The 20327-nt window shown below is 50.9% G+C and overlaps 1 protein-coding gene across 2 annotated transcripts in view; it reads left to right on the forward strand.

Moving 5' to 3' along the window:
* The first annotated feature begins 15470 nt into the window (after nucleotides 1-15470).
* The window catches only part of CMTM8 (CKLF like MARVEL transmembrane domain containing 8), a 54768-nt gene continuing 49911 nt past the window's right edge, over nucleotides 15471-20327 (forward strand). The window contains exon 1 of one of the 2 annotated variants that reach the window (XM_040963961.1): nucleotides 15471-15621. In XM_040963961.1, the coding sequence (XP_040819895.1) occupies nucleotides 15475-15621 (147 nt within the window). In that variant the 5' untranslated portion in view covers nucleotides 15471-15474. The remainder of the gene's footprint in view (nucleotides 15622-20327) is intronic. The other variant, XM_040963971.1, reaches the window with a different exon arrangement.

A 20327-nucleotide genomic window follows, 5' to 3' on the forward strand; every position in this document is an offset into this window, starting at 1 on the left:
ATTGTAGGAAACACGATTCTTCTCCAAGAGAAGAAGATGTGGGGGTGGTGTGCAGCACATTGGGGAGCCCAGGAGGAGAGGGGTTGCACTAAGTTCCAGGGGGAACTCAGACCCTCTCCTGGGAGGCCTCTTCTGAGGCTAATAAAAAGCCAAGGGGCCCCTTCCCCAGGAGGTTGGCCTTGCCAGCCTTGCCATGAATGGGTGATTGTTCCAGGGGTTTCCCTGTGATGTTATCTGATGAAACTGAACCCAGGCTGCTTCACCGGCTGAGCAACTCTCTGTTCACTGCTCACAGTGCGGCCCTAGCAGGCTGAAGCCAAAGCTTCTCCAGGTGGCGACATGAAATCAATAGCCAATGGACACCAAGGGACACCTAATATTTATCTGCCCCTTTCCCTGGCTTCCAAAAGTGATTTGGAAGAGGAAGGAAAACCCAGACTGACTGAAGACACAAGGGTAGGGCAGAGATGAGCCAACAAATGTGGGGTTTGCCAGTCAATTTCTGTATGCACAGATAGCTTTGCCCAGAGCTATTGACCATCCTTAAGCCTAAATCAAATAACACAATAGAATAATTGCTTTCTTGGAATCCACTGTGCTGGTAGAAAGCGGACTTTGCATGCTGACTCTCCTGCTTTGCTGGAGAAGCGGAGACGAGCAGAGAGGCCCAGCACAGGGAGCGTGCGTGGGGAAAACCCTTACAGCCTCGGCTCTGCAGTTTTGCTGCCAGTACCTTCACCAAGTGGCACAGTGGCCAAAGCCTACATCAGAGTCCTTGCATCAGGATTCCTGGAAGAGGGAGCCAGCCTCTCCAGGTGACCCCAGAGTACACCCAGCACTGTGACCAGGGTCTTCAGGAAGACTTTGCTGGACCTGGGTGGTGCTGGCAAGTGGTACCAAGGCCTTGATCTGGGGCCCTATCTTCCCTAAGAGCACCTTCAGCTGGGTCTCCCATTCCATAGGAGATGGAGCCACTGATTCACCAGGGAGCAGAGAGGGCAGCAGCCCAGAACACTCAGCACCCTGCTTCAGCCCTTTCTGGAAGGGATTCCTTTACTGTTGAAATACACAGCCGGAAATACACTGTGGAACTGTGGCTGTCAGTTTTCTCATTCCCCTAGCAGGATACCGGGAGGCAGCCCCGTAGGGCCTAGGACTCAAGGTGTCACGAGGTGGTGTCAGCATAGGTGGACAGCTGGGTGTGCACAGGGCATTCTGGAGCGGTATTCCATATCTGAACGATCACCAGGAAAGGAGCCTTGTCTGCCATATTGTCACTGTCTTGCGAAACCGCCCATGACAGATCCAAAAGGCCCTTGTCAGGAAAGAAGAGGTGGCAGCCTGGTTCCATGACTATGTCACCCCTCCAGGCAGACACTGCAGCTGCCCGCTTCTTCACCCTGTAACACACCTCTGCGCACGGCACTGTCTCATCGGTGCCCTTTATTTTATTATTATTATCTATGATCTTCACATGGTTAATTAGGGCACAAAGGGTCAAGGGTTATAGAAAAGTGGGTAAGACCATTGTTTCCACATTCTCTTTTTTCCCTTCCTGTGCCTAGGGGAAGCAGGAAGATAAGGGCAGAAGTCCCACCCAGCCTCCCAACCATCCCAGGGTCCCCGATGTGGGACATACTCCGAGGGCACTGGTCAAGTGGTTTTGAGAGTTCAACAGTTCTGAATTGCTGCCAATCTCGCCACTCCAAGCATGATGAAATCTCTCCAGACTCCGCTGGCTGACACAGTCAGCCTTAGATTCTCTGTTTATCTAGATTTTCACTGCTAACACATGGCTGTGATAGTTGATCAATTTGTTCTGTCCTCTGTTCTCTCTTACGATACAAGGTGTCCTCTGCAGACTCCAATGTGCTGCTAAATCCTCCATGTGCACCTGGATATGCTGTCCACTGCTCCGTCTAAACCACTAAGGAGGCCCAGCTCTGATACCTGAACTCCATGGTCAGACCACGGAACCTGTAATTTTCTCCACGATTGAAGTTCTGAGTCCAGTGGTTCAGTTGGAGGGATCCCCAAAGAAACCTCATACTTGTACTGGTACTTGTGTGTGCTTGCCAGTACAGGGTCTAGTGCAGTTTGTTGCCCCAATCAGCTTATGCACATGCTGGTGGTGGCAATTGCTGAGTCAGTTCTGCCTCCAGCCTGTCCTCTACACAAACGAATGGTGTTGCAATCTAGCCTGATCCTGCCCACCACACACTTGGCTTTCACGTAAACCAGTGAGAGCCACAGCCTAGTCAAAGCAACCAACAATAAACCACAGCAGGCCCGCCCCTGACCTGGTTCCAATACACACAGCAGACTGTGCCTGCCAATACACACAGCAGACTGGTCCAGTCTGTCCCACATCCCACTCAGCTCTCATACATGTCAATGGGTGTTGAAGTCTAGTTCAGTCCAACCAACCCCACATTAACCAGCCCAGACACATGTTGACGGGTGCCACTCTCAAGCCATGCGTGCCCCAATCCTGGTTCTCATGCTCACCAACGGGACTGGCAATCCCAGAGGGAGGTGCCCACTGTTTCCCTACTGGAAACACTCCCACTCCCAGATCTTATGCTCTCCAGGTGGTTCTACAGTTTAACTTGACAGAATTAGCTTCCCGTGCCAGTCTCTGCCAACTGATGCTGCGGCAAAGCCCAACCAGCCAACCCACATCTACTCTGACTATGTACGCACCAGTAGGAACAGTCAACCCAGCCTGGCTATTCCCTGATCCAGCTCACATGAGGCCCACAGGTATTGTAGTCCTGCCCAGCTTGGGTCTACAGATGACCACAATGGCCAGAGCTGAGCCCATCTGAAGCCAAGAGCTTTCCTGGGTCTCCCATGTGGGTGTAAGTGACCCATGGACTTGAGTCATCCTCTGCTGCATTCCTAGGTACATTAGCAGGGAGCTGGATCAAAAATGGAGCATCTGGGACTTGAACTAGTACCCATATGGGATGCTGGTGCTGTGTCCAGAGGCTTAATCTACTATACCATGGTGTTACCAACTTCTTTCTGCCTGAGAAAAAAAATTTTAAAGATTTATTTATTTTTATTGCAAACGCAGATATACACAGCGGAGGAGAGACACAGAGGAAGATCTTCCATCCCTTGAGCCACTCCCCAAGTGGCCACAACAGCCAGAGCTGAGCCAATCCAAAGCCAGGAGCCAGGAGCCTCTTCTGGGTCTCCCATGCAGGTGCAGGGTCCCAAGGCATTGGGCCATCCTCAACTGCCTTACTAGGCTACAAGTAGGGAACTGGATGGGAAGCAGGGTCGCTAGGACACGAACTGGCGCTCATATGGGATCCAGGTGCGTTCAAGGCAAGAACTTTAGCCACTAGGCTCCAGGACCTCATCCTTCTCTTTTAAAACTTATGCAAGATTAGATTTCTTGCATTTTCAAGCAGAAGGACTTGTGAGGACTCAACTGGATCTATTTGTAGAAGAACTACTGACCTTGAGTGTTTTCTCCAGTTGTGACTTCTAAATCCAGGCCCTTTGTTGACCTTTGGGGTATAATTGCTTATCTCACTCATTGCCCCTTCATGTCTAAAACAGAACTCAGGGTTCCCCTATGACCAAATGGCTTTGAAGAAGAACTAATAAAAGGGTTATGAATCATGACCAGGATGTTGTAGCATTCCCTGCACTGCATGAATCACTTCCTGCAGGCATTGCTAAAGAGGATGGGGAAGAAATGCCTTTGGAAAAGCCAGTCTTGCCACCCGCGGCATCCTAGGCAACCTGGTGAGCTGCCCTTGGGCTCACAGTTTTCAGTGCTGACGCTGGCAGGTGCTGCCTGCGTGGCAGAGGTTTCGTAGAGGACAGAAAGATAGAAAGCGCAGACACTGGTGATGTAGCAGGTGCTGTGTGTCCCTTCGTTCCTTCAGTAAGCTTCTCTTCACGGGTGGCATAGATCCTGCTACAATGTTGCTGTGCAAAGAACACCTTTCCTCTCCACACAAGATGGCTAAAGTCAGAGATTTCCTTTTTTCTCACCGAACAGTCTGACCAAAAGGAATCCAGGAGCTGATCTGGTGACCAGCTCACAGCTCTGTGTCTGCCCTTTTCTTTCATGGAGAATGTAAATGATAAACAAGCAAAAACCATAAACCAAGTCTGAAGAAAATATATTTAAAACCAAAAACCAACAAATAAAACAATACAATCGGCTGGTACCCTGGCGTAGCAGGCTAAGCCTCCGCCCGAGGTGCTGGCATCCCATGCAGTTGGTGGTTCAAGTCCCAGATGCTCCATTTCTGATCCAGCTCTCTGCTACTGTATCTGGGAAAGCCCCAGAGGATGGCCTAAGCCCTTGGACCCCTTCACCCAAAGAAGCACCCGGCTTGACTGGCCCAGCTCTGACCAGTGCAGCCATTCAAGAGCAAACCAAACTCTGTGTTTTGTGTCTCTCCTTTTCGCTCAATAAATTTGCCTTTCAAATAAAGAAATCTTCAAATGAAAATTCTACTGTCACCAGAGAAGTCCGGTGGGTTCCTTCCTCAGCTGATTATAGACATAAAAAGCTGGGAATCTGTTGCAGACAGAAAAGTTTCTTTGCAAAGGGACCAGGTGAGTAGGGAAGGGGGAGAGAAGGGGGAAGCACCTCCCGAGACCAAGCCAGGAAGTGGGGTGCCTCTGGAAAGAGGAGGGAGAGACACCAATGGTTTGAGGAAGGGTCTTGGGATTTTAAGTATTTTCTGACCCCTCCTTGTTAGGCGGGAACCTATAGGTAGTTAGGAAATGGGTGGGCAATGCTTGTGCCGCCCACTTGAAGGCGTGGCCAAGACCTCAGCAGGCCTGGATGTTCTCACTACTAGAAGCCCTACTGTGTGCTGCCGTGAAACAGAGCAATTCCGAGAAATGGAGAGAATGCAACAATAATAATGGGTGAGGCTCCAGGCCTGGGGATGTGTCTCCTTTGTCCCTGAGGACCCCTCAGGAGGACCACAAGCCCCTGGTTTTATGATAAAGCACAGTTTTTCTCCACCCTCTTCTCTTCCCACGTCTTGCCAAACGCTTGGCGCCTGCCAGGCACTGTGGACACAGGCAAGGTGTCTCCGGGTGTGTGTAGGGGGAGTGTCTGCTTTATTTGGGCAGTGCGATAATTTTCTCAAGTCTGTGACACCACGGGAGACTCTCACAGGCAAGGCACCCAGCTAGAGAAACACGGATCCCTTCGGGGGGGGGGGGGGGGTCTTCCTGCTCTGCCATCCACCCCCACCCACGCTGCTGTGCTGAGAGAGCCAACCGGCTTTTCTGGTTACGGACTCCCCAAGTCGAAGAAGGGAGGAGCTTGAAAGCAGTCTGCCATTCCACAGGAAACTTGATGCTCCTCCCCCTCCCCCCAACTCCCAAAGCAGGCACCTGTTGGGACCCAGGAAACAAAGACTTACCTCCAACCAAGCGGATGTGCACCTGGGAATTAAAACCCAAGGGATAAGCAGGTGATAGTGTTTTTGCAAAACCTCAGGACGCTCAGCACCTTTTATCTGCAGCAACTGGTCCATGTGTGCACCCCTACCTGCATCTTTGCTACCTGTGTGATGTTTCCTGAGCCACCTTCCAAGTTCTCGGCTCCATCCTCTCTCCAGTGAGGGAAGCAAACACTTACATGTCTGTCAGCCCCTTAGGTGCAAAGAACCCTCCAATGAACTCTTTCCAACGCAAAAGTGCATGTTAAGTAGACAGCCACTCCCTAAACTGCTTTCTCGTTGGTTTTTTTTTTTTTTTTAATTTTAATTATTTCTATTGGAAAGGCAGATTTACCCAGGAGAGACGGAAAGGAAGATCTTCGTCCAATGATTCACTCCCCAAGTGGCCTCAATGGCCAGAGCTGAGCTGATCCGAAGCTAGAAGCCCGGAGCTTCTTCCAGGTCTCCCACGTGGGTGCAGGGGGCCATGGCTTGGGACCGTTCTCCACTGCTTTCCCAGGTCACAAGCAGGGAGCTAGCTGGATGGGAAGTGGAGCAGCCAGGACAGAAACCAGCGCCCATATGGGATCCTAGGTCCTGCAAGGTGAGGATTTAGCCACTGGATCATCACGCAAGGGCCAAGCTGCTCTCCTCAAGCACTCCTTTTTCATTCTGGGTAGTCTTCTGACTGCGTTTTGGAGGTCCTGGCACTGCGTGGGACACAGCTGGCTTTGGAAGGGCAGGTCCTTGCTCATCCAGCACCTGGGGCTGAGGAATTTGCATGTGGGCGCCTAATGAACCCCAAAGAATGGAGGGAGTTGACATTAGGGCCTGCAGAGGCAGCTCCATTGCAAGTCTTCTTAAAAGGGCCTGGGGAGTTTTGGGTCCTATAGTGGAGCCTGTAGGTTTTGGCCCATGAAACCTCCACAAGGTGCTGTGTGCACAGCCGGATTGCCCATCATTCTGTGCGACTCAGCTGATGCCTGGGAAACCAAGGGTAGCTTACTGGGGGCTCCCTGTTTGGATGGTTTCTCACGGGTCTGTCCAACTACAAAAGTGGCCGCCCCTCTGTTAGAATGTGACAAAGAAGTTTTGTCAACAAACTTCAGTCCTTTTTTACTTGACAGTCTAGCTCGATGGCCCCACCCCACCCCCAGGCAGTTCACTGGTTTTGTAAATCCTAAGAAGAAATACACACGTACAGGACTAATCAGCCTGATTTCCTATTGGCTTGCCAAAGTGCTGAATAAAATAAAAAGCTTGTTGACTAAGACTCAAGTTTTTTTTTTTTTTCCAAGATGTATTTTATTTATTTGAAAGGCAGACTGAGAGAGAGAGAGATACTTTATCTGCTGGTTTACTCCTCAAATAACTACAACAGCTGGGATAGGGCCAGGCTCAAGCCAGGAGCTTCTTCCAGGTTTCCACGTAGGTACAGGGACCCAAGGGCTTGGGCCATCCTCTGCTGTTTTACCAGGCTATTAGCAGGACTCTGGATTGGAAGTGGAGCAGCTGGGATTTGAACCAGTGTTGGTATGGGATGCCAGCACTGCAGGCAGCAGCTTAACCTGAAGAATTTCAGTATCAAAATTCCAACCATTTGTTCATGTGAGCTCTTAGGTCAAATGGCCTATGTGACCTTTAGCACTGATGGGCCCCAATTCTTATGAATCAAGGCCCACCTAAGTCTGGTTATCGCACAGGTGGTTCCAAGCAATTAAGTGGGTGCTTCCCTTAGTTGCTGGAGGCATGGGCTGCCCAGAGATAGGTGGGAAATGTGTGGTATTTTCCTTCTCCTCGCAGACTATTCTGAATTGTCCCCTTTCAAGCTATTGTGGACTGCCCCTATGAAGCACCCTAGGAAGGTACTGTTCCGAGCCACACTCCCAGTAAGGGGTGTTGATCCTGGCCGGTCGGACCCAAGAACCCAGGCTCGGATGTGCTGAGCTGGAATAAACCATCCTTGTGCACTTGGATCAACTTCAGACTCCTGGTGATTTCTGGGAATCTCACAATCTGGGCACAACAAACCCACTACATCCCAGTGCTGGTCCCCAGGGTCAAGTATTTTAGCCTTCTAGGCTTATATACACTCAGCCCTCTGTGAACCTGGATTCTTCACCCATACATGCAACTAACCTCTGGTCAGAAATCTTCGGGAAAAAACAATGTCTGTACCAAACGAGTACTTTGTCATTATTCCCTTGAAGATGTTCCATGCAACTATTTACATAGCGTTTACATTGAATTAGGCATTCTAAACACTTTAGAAGTAATTTAAAGAATATGGGCGAGGAGGACACTGTGGCACAGTGAGTTAAGCTGCCACTTTGGATGTCTATATCCTTCTATTAGAGAACCTAGCTGGAATCCCAACTACTCCACTTCTCATTTGGCTTCCTGCTAATGTGTCTGGGAAGCAGCCGAGGGCAGCCCAAGGACTTGCGTCCCTCCCACCCATGTGGGAGATCAGGATGGAGCTTCAGGCTCCCGACTTCAGCTCAGCCCAGGGCTGGTTATTGTAGCCATTTGGAGAGTCAACCAGTTAACAGAACACTACACCCCCCCACCCCCTGCGCTCTCTGCCCTTCAAATAAATACATAAATAAATGTCTTAAAAATACAGGAGGATGGGCGCCGGTTCTAATCCTGGCAGCCCTGCTTCCCTTCCAGCTCCCTGCCTGTGGCCTGGGAAAGCAGTCGAGGATGGCCCAAAGCTTTGGGACCCTGCACCTGCGTGGGAGACCCAGAAGAGGCTCCTGGCTTCGGATCGGCATAGTATCGGCCGTTGCGCTCACTTGGGGAGTGAATCATCGGACAGAAGATCTTCCTCTCTGTCTCTCCTCTCTGTATATCCGCCTTTCCAATAAAAAAAAAATACTAAAAAAATAAATCTTAAAAAAAAAATACAGGAGGATGTGCATTGGTTATGTGCAAATGCTGCAAAATGTTATACAAGGGACTTAGTCATTTGCAGATTTTGGTGTCCACCAGGTAATCCTGTAACCCAGATACTGAGGGATGACTGTACATACACACATATATGAACACATCCACACACACAACACACATACATATATACTCACACATACACATAACACACAGACACATGTGCCCCTGCACCTGCACCCTCTCATGGAGGACTGTCAGGTTAGGCGGAGCAGAAATGACTCCAGACACTCCCACCCAGGAATGTTCAGGATGTCACATCATCCTAACCCTAACCCAGCCATGCCGAGCACCCCGTGCTACAAGTTACAGGCAGGTGCAACCGAGGAACTGCTACCCTCTCCCATTCCCCCCCGCCTAAGCTTAGAAAAGCCCAGTGCTGTGTGCCCTGGGCGGCCATTTCCCCCACATGGTCACCCTGCCAAGCGGAAGTGGCTTTGAGCTGTCTCCCACTAGGGAGCAGTGCTTCGGACTCTCTCCCCTGATGAATAAAATCCTTTACGTAAACTAAAAGACGCTCTTTCTTTCAATCGCTTTCATACCACTTTCATCCTCTTCCAGTGGGCCCCTGGCTACTGACAATCAATCTTTTGTATGCTTTCTGCTGTGTGATGTGGTTTTCTGGCCCAAATCGCTATCAAGGATGGTGTGACTTGAGCCCCAGAAACGCTCGCTCTCCCACTCTCGCCCCTTACCAAGCACACCTTAGTGAATGCTTAGCAGGTAAATGGGTTTATCTTGCCACATTTCCATCAGATTCTCCAAACACTGCTTTTTTTTTTTTTTTTTAGCAAGAGGAAAGAAAAGTATTTCCTTTCTTTCTTTATATTCTTAAATTTATTTACTTTTATTGGAAAGGCAGATCAGATTTATAGAGCCACAGCATAAAAGATCTTCTGTCTGCTGGTTTATTCCCCAAATGGCCATAACAGCCAGGGCTGAGCTGATCCGAAACCAGGAGCCAGGAGCTTCTTCCAGGTCTCCCATGTGAATGCAGAATTTCAAGGCTTTGGGCCATTCTCCACTGCTTTCCCAATATATAAGCAGGGAGCTGTATCAGGACATGAACCAACATCCCTATGGGATCCTGGCTCTTGCACGGAGAGGGTTTAGCCATTGAGCCATCGCAACAACCTTGTGAAGTACTTCTTGCCCCCTGTGTCCCTCGGTAAAGCAGCTAAGCGACCCTGAGCCTCAGTGAAATTCCAAGAAAGATGGAAGTGAAGGTCCTCCCTGGGTTACATGCAGAGCTCTGTGCCCAGTTAATATTTAAGCTCAAATGTGTCTGGTTCAAAAGTTACTCAGAAAATGCTCCGGTCTGCTTTACACAATAGCTCATCTGCCTGACCCTGGATTTCCGGGGGCTTCAAGGCAATGGGCACCTGGGGCTGGAGTCCCTGGGCCCTGAGCAAACCCCAGCCCAGAAACTGCCTGCTTCCCGCTGAAAGCCAGAGCAGACTGGCCGGTGCCTTCGGAAGTGGAGTAGGAAAAAGGAACTTCCTTTTCGGCCAAGTTCCTGGTGTCCCTGCAAGACAAATATTACTAGGAAGACAGGAAGCAGGAAATTCTGGGATGGATAAACCACAGAATCCAATATGCTTGAGAAATGCGAGCTGCAATTGGATTACTCTACGTTTAGTCAGCCGTAAAGAATTTTTGTTAAAGCCCTTATTTATTTATTTGGCAGGCAAGGAGACAGAGAGAGAGAGAGAGGCAGATTTCTGTCTGACTCCTGAAATACACACAAACTGCTGGGCTGGGACGTAGAGGCATGGGCAGGAATGAGGAGCACATTCAGGTCTCATAGGTGGGTGGTAGGGACCCCATTGCCTGCTGACTCCCGGGGTCTGCATTAGCAGGAAGCTGCGGCAAGGAGCTGGAGCTGGGTGTTGAACTAAGGCACTTTCATAAGGGACACAAGTATATTCACTGGCTGATTTAATTGTTCGATTAAAATGCTTGTCTCGGGCCCGGCGGCGTGGCCTAGCGGCACAGGGATCCCATATGGGCGCCGGTTCTAATCCCGGCAGTTCCACTTCCCATCCAGCTCCCTGCCTGTGGCCCGGGAAAGCAGTCGAGGACAGCCCAAAGCTTTGGGACCCTGCACCCGCGTGGGAGACCCGGAAGAGGTTCCTGGTTCCTGGCTTCAGATAGGCACAGCACCGGCCATTGCATTCACTTGGGGAGTGAATCATCGGACGGAAGATCTTCCTCTTTGTCTCTCCTCTCTGTATATCTGACTTTGCAACAAAAATTTTAAAAAAACCTTAAAAAAAAATGCTTGTCTCTTCTTACATGTTTGCCATCATTTCAGACTTACAACCAAACTGCAAAAAATAGAAGATATCCTATACACGATACCCCTGACTCCCTAAAACTTAACACCTTATGTGACCAGAATACAAGGATCAAAATCACAAAATGAACCTGCACACCATGCTGCCATGTGACCTACATGAATATTCATGAATTGATCCATGAATATTCGTTTTCTGGCACAGAATCTAGCGCAAGATTTCACACTGTACCCCACTGCAGGTCCGTTTGGTTACTTTGAGCGTAAAACAGTTCCTCAGTATCTGCCCTTCATGAAGTGGACCTCATCAGCTTTGGGACTGGTGCTGTAGCGTGGCAGGTAAAGCTGCAGCCTGTGGGGCTGGCATCGTGTATGGGTACCAGTTTTGTGTCCTGGCTGTTTTTTTATTTCTGATTCAGCTCCTGACTGATGGCCTGGGAAAGCAGCAGAGGATGGCCTAAGTGCTTGGGTCCCTGACACCGACCTGGAAGAAGCTCCCGGCTCCTGCTTGGCCAAGACCTCGTGCTTCTCAGGGAGTGGATTAGCCGGTAGAGGATCTCTCTCTGTAACTTTCAACACAGTACAATCCTTTTCTTTAAACCTCTTGGTTTCCGTCTGTCTGCTCTTTCCTCACGAGTCAATCTGGTCTGAAGTGAAGCTAGCTCTCTGGGATGTGGCACCTCACCTGGGTGAAGTGCCGTTCAACGTTCCACCAAAGCTGCAGCCAAAGGCTTCCCTAACACAGTCATGAATTTCAAAGGGAAAATGGAGCCTTCTGGGGAGAGACCTGGACAGGCTGGAACTGTGCCTTTTCTCATCACACTTCTGTTTAACAATTTTAATGGCCACTGGTATTCCTTGCCAAATCACAATTTATTTCAAACTGAATAACAAGGAAGAGAAACATACGGTTGGCGAACCTATGGCGAGTGCCTTCTGCAGGAAATAAAAAGGTCCCTTAGTTTCTTTATTTTCAGAAGTCATAGCTGCCAGCTTATCTTTAATATTGATGAATTCTGAGCCATGACTTCTATGTTTCTCCTCCTTCTTTCTTTTAAAGATTTATTTCTTGAGCCTGGTGCGATGGCTTAGTGGCTAACACCTCACTGTGCAAGCACTGGAATCCCATATGGGCATTGCTTCATGTCCCAGCTGCTCCACTTCCCACCCAGCTCCCTGCTTGTGGCCTGGGAAAGCAGTCGAGGACGGCCCAAAGCCCTGGGACCCTGCACATGCGTGGGAGACCCAGAAGAAGCTCCTGGTTCCTGATTGGCTCAGCTCTGGCCATTGTGACCACTTGGGGAGTGAACCAGCAGATTGAGGATATTTCTCTCTGTCTCTCCAGCTCTGTGTAAATCTGCTTTTCCAATATAAATAGATAAATAAATCTTTTTAAAAAGTTTTATTTCTTTATTTGCAATTACAAATCCCTTTGGAGATTAAAAGATTGCTGTATTTTTTGCTGCTCATCTGGATCACCCCTTGTTTTTGACCACCAAAATATTGCATACATGATATGTGTAGCGTAAGATGTCCTTTCTGGAAACTTCTCTGTGATTGCCGGCTGTCATGGAGGAACCTGACTTCCTCTGCTATGAGAAAAAAAAAAAAAAACCCAAGCTTCCTGGAGACGCCCGTGAACTTGGAGGAGCCCTGGAATGCATGCCTGTGAACAGTCTCTGTGGACCTCCCAGCCCTGCCCAGACACAACAGCCAAGGGGACAACTCCAACCGACAGAACCCAAACAGCTTGCCCAAACTCCGAATCCACAGATTCCTGACCAAATCACTTTTTTCAGCCACTAATTTTTGGGAATATCTATTACAATGCAATAGGGAACCTTTCAGTTCTTCCTATATGTTCACTACCAAAATACGAAGCATACTTGGTTACAAGCGTCACTCCCCCCTTCACAAAGATGTTCAACAATACATGGCATATGCATAATTTACAGTTCTAAGAAAAATAAACCAGAATCCTGAAGTCCACTGGGTCCCAAGGGATTTAAGAAGGGATTGTCTTTTGCTACAAAAATAGAGTTGTTTAGACATCCTTCCTGTCTCATGAACTCGCTAAATGTCACCAGGGATGCCTTGGATGCTCCAACCACTGTGCACCTGTTTCTCTTACTCCCCACAAATGCATCGGTAGTTTGTCTTCACCATTCATTCTTTTTTTTTTTTTTTAAGATTTATTTATTATTTTTATTGGAAAGGCGGATATACAGAGAGGAGAGACAGAGAGGAAGGTCTTCCATCCGATGATGATTCACTCCCCAAGTGGCCACAACGGTTAGAGCTGAACCAATCCAAAGCCAGGAACTTCTGGGCCTCCCACGCATGTGCAGGGTCCCAAAGCTTTGGGCCGTCCTCGACTGCTTTCCCGGGCCACAGGCAGGGAGCTGGATGGGAAGTGGAGCTGCCGGGATTAGAATCGGCGCCCATATGGGTTCCCGGGCATGCAAGGCGAGAACCTTAACCACTGCGCCATTGCGCTGGGCCCTTTCACCATTCATTCTTAACTTGGGGCTGCCTCAGTGCCTTCGAGGGGCTTGTTTCAGTACAGCCTCTGACCATCCTTGGAGGGGCCTGGGCAGGGCTTAAGAACGTTTGTTTCTGCCAAATTCCCAGAGAATGGGGGCACCGACCACAAAGTGACATCTTGCTGAGTTCTGATGTATTCACTCACCAGCTAGCCCAAGTTGCCAGCCACATGTGTGGGGACCCGATTTCTGCAAATCCTCATCCTGAGTAAGCTTTTGAAGTCTTCACTTCCTGAGGTTCTCCTCCAGGCCCTCCACTTTTTGCTTCCTTTTTTATTCTACTCTCTCACAGTTTTTTGCCTTCTCCTTAGCACAGCTGGTAAGACATTGCAGATGAAATACCCGTTCTCTCAGGATGGCATTGTGCACAACGGGTAAAGTCGCTGTTTGAGAAGCCAGCATCCTTTATGGGTGCTGGTTTATGCCCCAGCTGCTCCACTTTCTATCCAGCTCCCTACTCATGCACAAAGTGGCAGGTGGAGGTGCAACATGGATGGACCCCTGGGGACTGGGAAGCTCTAAGCTCCTGGCTTTGGCCCTAGGCCATTGTGGCCATCTGGAAAGTGAATCAGTGGATGGAAAAACTGTTTCTCCCTGTGTCTGTAACTCTGACTTTCAAATAAATAAATCAAAGAAGGGGAAGAAAGGCAAGGTAAGACGAGGTGAAGTGAGGCAAGGTGAGGAGACGAGAGGTAAAGAAACATTGACCTGGCACAGCAGCCTAGTGGCTAAAGTCCTCGCCTTGCACATGCCAGGATCCCATATGGAGGCGGGTTCATGTCCCAGCTGCTCCACTTCCCATCCAGCTCCTTGCTGTGGCCTGGGAGAGCAGTCGAGAACAGCCCAAAGCCTTGGGACCCTGCACCCACATGGGAGTCCTGGAAGAAGCTCCAGGACCCAGCTTCAGCTCTGGCCGTTGTGGGCACTTGGGGAGTGAATCAGCGGATGAAAGATCTTCTCTGTCTCTCCGTTCTGTATATTTACCTTTCCAATAAAAATAAGTAAATAAAAAGAAAGAACGAACTGTCCCTTCTCATCTGTCTCTGACTTTGATCCTGGCTTAGACTCGACTCTGTCTGGATCCTGGCTTGGAATAACACATCAGGGAGAACAGGTGCTCTTCAGAGATACCAAAACTACCCTGTTTTTGTGGAGAAGGGTGTACCGTCTTTCCCTTTGGTGGGGCCCTGATAACACTGGTAGTTCTGGCCCCGTGGGTATCTGCCAAACTGTGTCTTACAGGTGCCACGACCAGAGCCACTTGTTCGTGACCTTTTTCGCTGATCCAGTCAGGTGCCACAAGGGGCCCTCCTCGACGCGCCTCATCTGCTCCTCAGTCCCAGAAAAGCACAAACGCCTCTTTGTGAAACTCCACCTCCCAACAAACCACATCTTCCAAGCTTTTTCGAAATCACCTTCTCCCCACCCCCACGTCCCCGCCGCCTTTCAGGGGGGCGATGGGACAGTCACACAGTAGACATAGCAAGCCGGCGACCCCACACCTCTGGCCCGTTGCCACCCGTGACGCCCGCCAAAGAGCGGCGAGGGAGCTCCTGGAAGCGTCTCCCAGTCAGAGCTCACAGATGAAGTGGGTTCCACGAATTGTTCCCGACAGGAGGGGCAGGAAGCGGGCCCGGGACACGGGGTGACGGCCGCGGCGAAGGGAGCAGCAACGCCGCCCTGCATCGCTCCGGCCGCTCCAGTCACTGCCCAGTCTCCAGCAGGAGAGGCCTAGGGTGTCCGCGCGGGGCTCCCGCGTGACCAGGGCCCCCCGCCCCAGCCAGGTGGAAGGGGGAACAGGTCAGCCGCGGGGCCGGCCCTCGCCAGGGGTGGAGCCTGCCAGACGCTCCCAGCCCTCGGGCGCGACCCGGACGCCCTCTGGGTCTCCGGCCTCCCGCAACAGGTGAGGTGGCCGCCAGCCCCGCGGCGCCTCTGCGGGGCGGTCCCTGCGCCGCCCGCCTCCCGCCCGTCGTCCGCCCTTCTCCACGCCCCCTCCCCTCCTCCCGGCCTCCGCCGCCCGCCTCGGCCCCGGCGGCCTCCCCGCGCGGCTTCTCCGCCTTCCCTGGGGGGGAGCTCCCCGCGCAGCCCGGGACCCACGCGCCGGACCGCGCACTCGTGGGAGCAGCGCGTGCGCCCGGACGGGGGACCCCCCGAGCGCGAGGCCCCTCGGCGCACCGCCGCGCGCTCCTTGCCCCTCGCCCCCGTTGTCCTCCCCAGCTCCCCGGAGCGCCGCGCTGGGGGTCGCCGGGGCGAGACGATGGAGGAGCCGCAGCGCGGCCGCTCGCACACCGTCACCACGACTACCAGCTCCTTCGCCGAGAACTTCTCCACCACCAGCAGCAGCTTCGCTTACGACCGCGAGTTCCTCCGCACCGCGCCGGGGCTCCTCATCGTGGCCGAGATCGTGAGTGGCCGGCGGGCCGGGGCCAGGCAGGGCCGGGGCCGGGGCGGGAGACGGGGCGAGGTGCGTGCGTGCGTGCGTACGTCGCCGCTGGGCCCCCTGCACTCGTCCGCCGTGCGGAGCTTGCGCGATCCTTTGGGTGGGCTTGGAGGTGCAGCCCACCTGGGCTCTGTGACTGGGAGAACCGGTTGGAACTCCCAGGACGTCGGTGGCGCCAGAAAGGCCCTGTTGTGGAGGCGGTGGCGGAGCCCAGTGGCAGGAGGGTTTGGTGGGCACTGAGTTTACTGAGGGCACTTTTTTGAGCGCATCACAACACGCCCTAATGGGGCGCGCGGGGCGGGCGGTGCGGGGAGTTGGTGGGGAGAAAGGGGTGCTTCTTTGGTTTTCCCCATTATCTCACTTGTAATAACATTGAGGGGAACCAGGACAAATTCGGCCTCCCATTTCCTGCCTGGTGTTGGCTACGTCCCTCTTATGTGCTCAGAACGTCCTGGAAGGGAGGTAGGTGCGTGGTTTCCCGTCTAGAGGACTCGGAGCTGGAGGACTCGGGGGTGTCCCCAGAACCACCACTTTCCCTCCATGTCCTTGCAGGGGCAGGAGGCCTTGAGCCCCGTGAGCAGCTGGAGGGGTTCACAGCCTCCCCTTGAGAGTCCCTTGCACTTTCCTGCCCCACCCCCCCCCTTGAAGGTAGCGCCTGTCATTGCCCTTTTACCTGGGCGGAAGCCGAAGCCTTAATCTGGAAAGTCAGTGACACCTCTGGAGGGATGGTGGGACCCCGGCACTTGTCTTTTCCACGTGTCATTCCCTACTGTTCACCAAGAATTTAAGGAGCATCCCTTCTGGCTGTCAACATCTAGCCAGCATGGAAGCCCAAGACGGAATCTCTCCTGGTACCAAAGTGACTTCCCTCTGGGAAGTCTTCAGCCAGTAGCTTGCTGCTGCAGCCTCAGACACCAGTCCACACCCGCTCCCTCTGTCCTCCTGCTGCCTGCGCATGGAGGCCGTGAGAAGTGTTGGCTTAGCCCATTTCCCAGGGGTCCTCTTAGCCGGTTCCAGGGCCTGGATCTCAGGAGCTGCACAAATATTTGCTGTGTGCATAAAGGAGTTGGCAGGCTGTGGTGCTTGGGCTGGGCAAACAGCCGCAGACTGGGCTTTCTACCCTGGGGGGAGGTTTAGGGTAGGCATGGAGTCCAAATGCCTTTAGCTTCCTGATTTATTACGGGCACACTCCGTGTTGAACTGTTTTTAGAAAATGTCAAGGGGGAGAGAAGATGTGTCTATAGCCCACTCCCCCATCATCACTAGAAAGAGTCGTGTGTGGGTATGTGTCCTTTCAATGTCAGGAAACCTGGAAAAGCACCAAAGCAAAACCAAGCCCTGTGGTGAGAGAATTCGTAAGGCTTTAGACTCCAGCAGCACTGCGGGCAGGTGTCTGCTTCCCGTGGTACTTGCGTTACTTGCCTCCATACTGCGGTGGCACGCTTCAAATGACTGTTCTCAGCTGTGGGTGCCATCCGTTGCCTTCCGTCTTGAACAACAGGGCATGCTAGCTCCCTTGGGCCACCTTTTTCCTACCTGCAACTATACATTAAGTAGTCTTCAAGACATCCCAGAAAGTACCTATTAAGAGCAAACCATGCCTGAGTCTCAAATTTTCTTCCCACCAAAGTAGCTTTAGATTCTGACTGTGTTTTTCTCTGATTTTTTTGAACTGCCTGTGTATGCTCCGTTCACCTCCCACTGTTCTCAACGGTGCCTTGGGTTAGAGCCACATCCGCCTGGGACACTCACAACACTCATCACACTGGGCCACACAGCACCCTGTGAGCTCTCTTCCTGGTGGTTCTCTCTGATGTCATTGTCTCATTCTTGAGTTTTAGTTCTCCGGGTATTTAGATATTAGTTCAACCCAAGATCTCGAAACTTCCTCCCAGTTAGCTGAGCGACAGCAGGTGTTCTGGCGGTTGGATGGATGGATGGCCCACCTCTGGGGATGGGGCAAGGGGGAAGGGAGAGCCTCTGACCCAGTCCCACCTGCCTGGTGGCCTTTCCTCCCTGTTCCCCTGGGGTGGAGCACCTGGTTCTTAAGTGAAGTGTCCTCCTGTGTCACAGTAGACTGAAGGTTGGGTTGCAAGCATTGTGTCTTCAGAATGTTCGAAGCATTCATCCCCTACATAAGGTGAACAAGTTTCATCTATTTCACAATACCGAGTTAAGAGCCTAGTGATAAATTGTTGCAGTTCCTGGAGAGAGAGAGGGAGAAATGAATACCATACTCAGTTCCTTGGTGTTATTGATTGTTATTATCGTTATTATTATTATTTGAAAGAGTTTGGAGAGGGCAGGAAAAAAGCAAAATCGTCCACCTGCTGGTTTGTTCCCCAAATAGCCGCAGTGGCACAGCTGGGCCCATCCAAGGCCAGGAGCCAGGAGCTTCTTCTGGATCTCCCACGTGAGTGTAGGTGCACAAACATTTGGTCCGTCTTCCGCTGCTTTCTTAGGTTGGGCACGTTAGCAGGGAGCTGGATTGGTAGGGGAGCAGCCAGAACTTGAACTGGTACCTAAATATGGGATGCTGGTATTACAGAAAGTGGCTTAACCCTCTAGGCCATAGTGCCTTGCATTTTAAAGTGAATCTACTTCTAGGGTTTAGTTAGTTCTGTCACAATCTTCTTATCTGTCTACTTCGTCCAGTGGCTTTTCTTGAGATTTCTTAACATAGGATTGTTGAGCCAAAGGGTATGCTAATTTGAGGATTTTGTAATGCACATCAAGTTATTTTCCCCCAAAGTCCTGCTAGTTTAAATTGGCAAAGTGGCAGTATGTACCTATGGAGGTTAAAAAAAATAGGATGCTTGTTACAAGTTTACAGAACAGTGAAATAAAAACATAAGTTTATTTTGGTGCAAAACAATTTGTAGTCTACACATACTTTTCTCATAATACTCATTTTCCACAAACTTTTTTTTAATGATTTATTTATTTTTATTGGAAAGTCAGATATACAGAGAGAGGAGAGACAGAGAGGAAGATCTTCCATCTGTTGATTCGCGCTCCAAATGGCCACAGTGGCTGGAGCTGATCCAAAGCCAGGAGCTTCTTCCAGGTCTCTCAAATGGCTGCAGGGTCCCATGGACATAGACCATTACCCACTGCTTTCCCAGACCACTGGCAGGAAGCTGAATTGGAAATGGAGCAGCTGGGACATGAACCAGTACCTACAGGGATGCCAGCTTTTAGAGGTGGAGGATTAGCAGGTGGAGCCATTTGCTGGCCCTGACATATGATATATTTATATTTTAAATTCACTTTACAATTGCATTTAAGCTGCTTTGCAGTTCTGTTTTTTGTTTTGTTTGTTTTTTAAAAATATTTATTTATTTTTATTACAAAGTCAGAAATACAGAGAAGAGGAGAGACAGAGAGGAAGATCTTCCGTCCGATGATTCACTCCCCAAGTGACTGCAACTGCTGGTGCTGCGCCGATCTGAAGCCGGGAACCAGGAACCTCTTCTGGGTCTCCCACGCGGGTGCAGGGTCCCAAAGCTTTGTGTCATCTTCGACTGCTTTCCCAGGCCACAATCAGGGAGCTGGAAGGGAAATGGAGCTGCCGGGATTAGAACTGGCACCCATATGGGATCCCTGTGCGTTCAAGGCGAGGACTTTAGCTGCTAGGCCACGCCACTGGGCCAGACATATGATATTTTTAAAAAAGGTTTTACTATTTGAAAGGCAGAGTTACAGAGAGAGGGACACAGAGAGAGGTCTTTTATTTGCTTCCCAAATCTTCCGTTCACTCCCCCAGATGGTCACAGCAGCCAGACCTGGGTCAAGGCAAAAGCAGCAGCCTAGAACTCAATCCATTCTCATCTCCCGGAGAGTGCAAGGAATCAGTGACTTGGGCCATCTTTTGCTTTCCCAGGTGCCTTAACAGGTCCCTAACAGCTGGACAAGTGGAGCAGCTGGGACCCGAACTAGTACCCATATGGAATTTCATAATCAAATGGCTGGTGCTGATTTAAGCACTGTGCCACAGTGTTGGCCCTGAAATATGATATTCTTATGGGGATGAGGACCCCCAGGTGGGTTTATTCCAAGCTCTTGTCTCTCCCCTAAGAGATGAACTCAACGCAGACATAGCGGTAAGGTGCATACATGGGAGCAGGGCTTAATTTTAAGGCTTGAAGAGATAATACACACGCTTAAGTGAGTGCAGACAACTTCATGAGGAGACTCGTGGCCATCCCATGTCGGCTGTCCCTTTTATTCAGTAGGAGTTGGTGTCCTAATTGTGTATACAAATGCAGTAGGGTTTGAGTTGGTGATCTGTGGGAAGGCTTCACGGCGTCTCCATGCGACTTCATGGAGCTCATTATATATGTGTTTATTGTGGCGTCTTCTGCAGGATGGAGGGGGCTCAGGTGCATCATGGGAAGGTGGGTGTGTCAAACTGGCATGGAAGTGGGTGGAGTCTCAGCAGTGCAAGGATGCTGCACAGGCTGCTGGGAGCTTCTGAAGCCCTTGGTTCACTAACTCCCTGCCACGCCCATCCAGATGCCACTGGTGTGTGTCTTTCACACCTTAGCCGTCTGGTTCCTGAAATGAGGATGTATTTTGGCCACTGGGAAAGTGTTACTTTTGACTTATGAAAACAAAACTCTGAGAGAGCTGCCAAGAACTCAGCTTCTTGCGTGGCCCTGTGGAGCTGG

The sequence above is a fragment of the Ochotona curzoniae genome, unplaced genomic scaffold, assembly GCF_017591425.1.
Source record: "Ochotona curzoniae isolate NIBS_2020 unplaced genomic scaffold, NIBS_Ocur_1.0 contig_1302, whole genome shotgun sequence".
NCBI lineage: Eukaryota > Metazoa > Chordata > Mammalia > Lagomorpha > Ochotonidae > Ochotona > Ochotona curzoniae.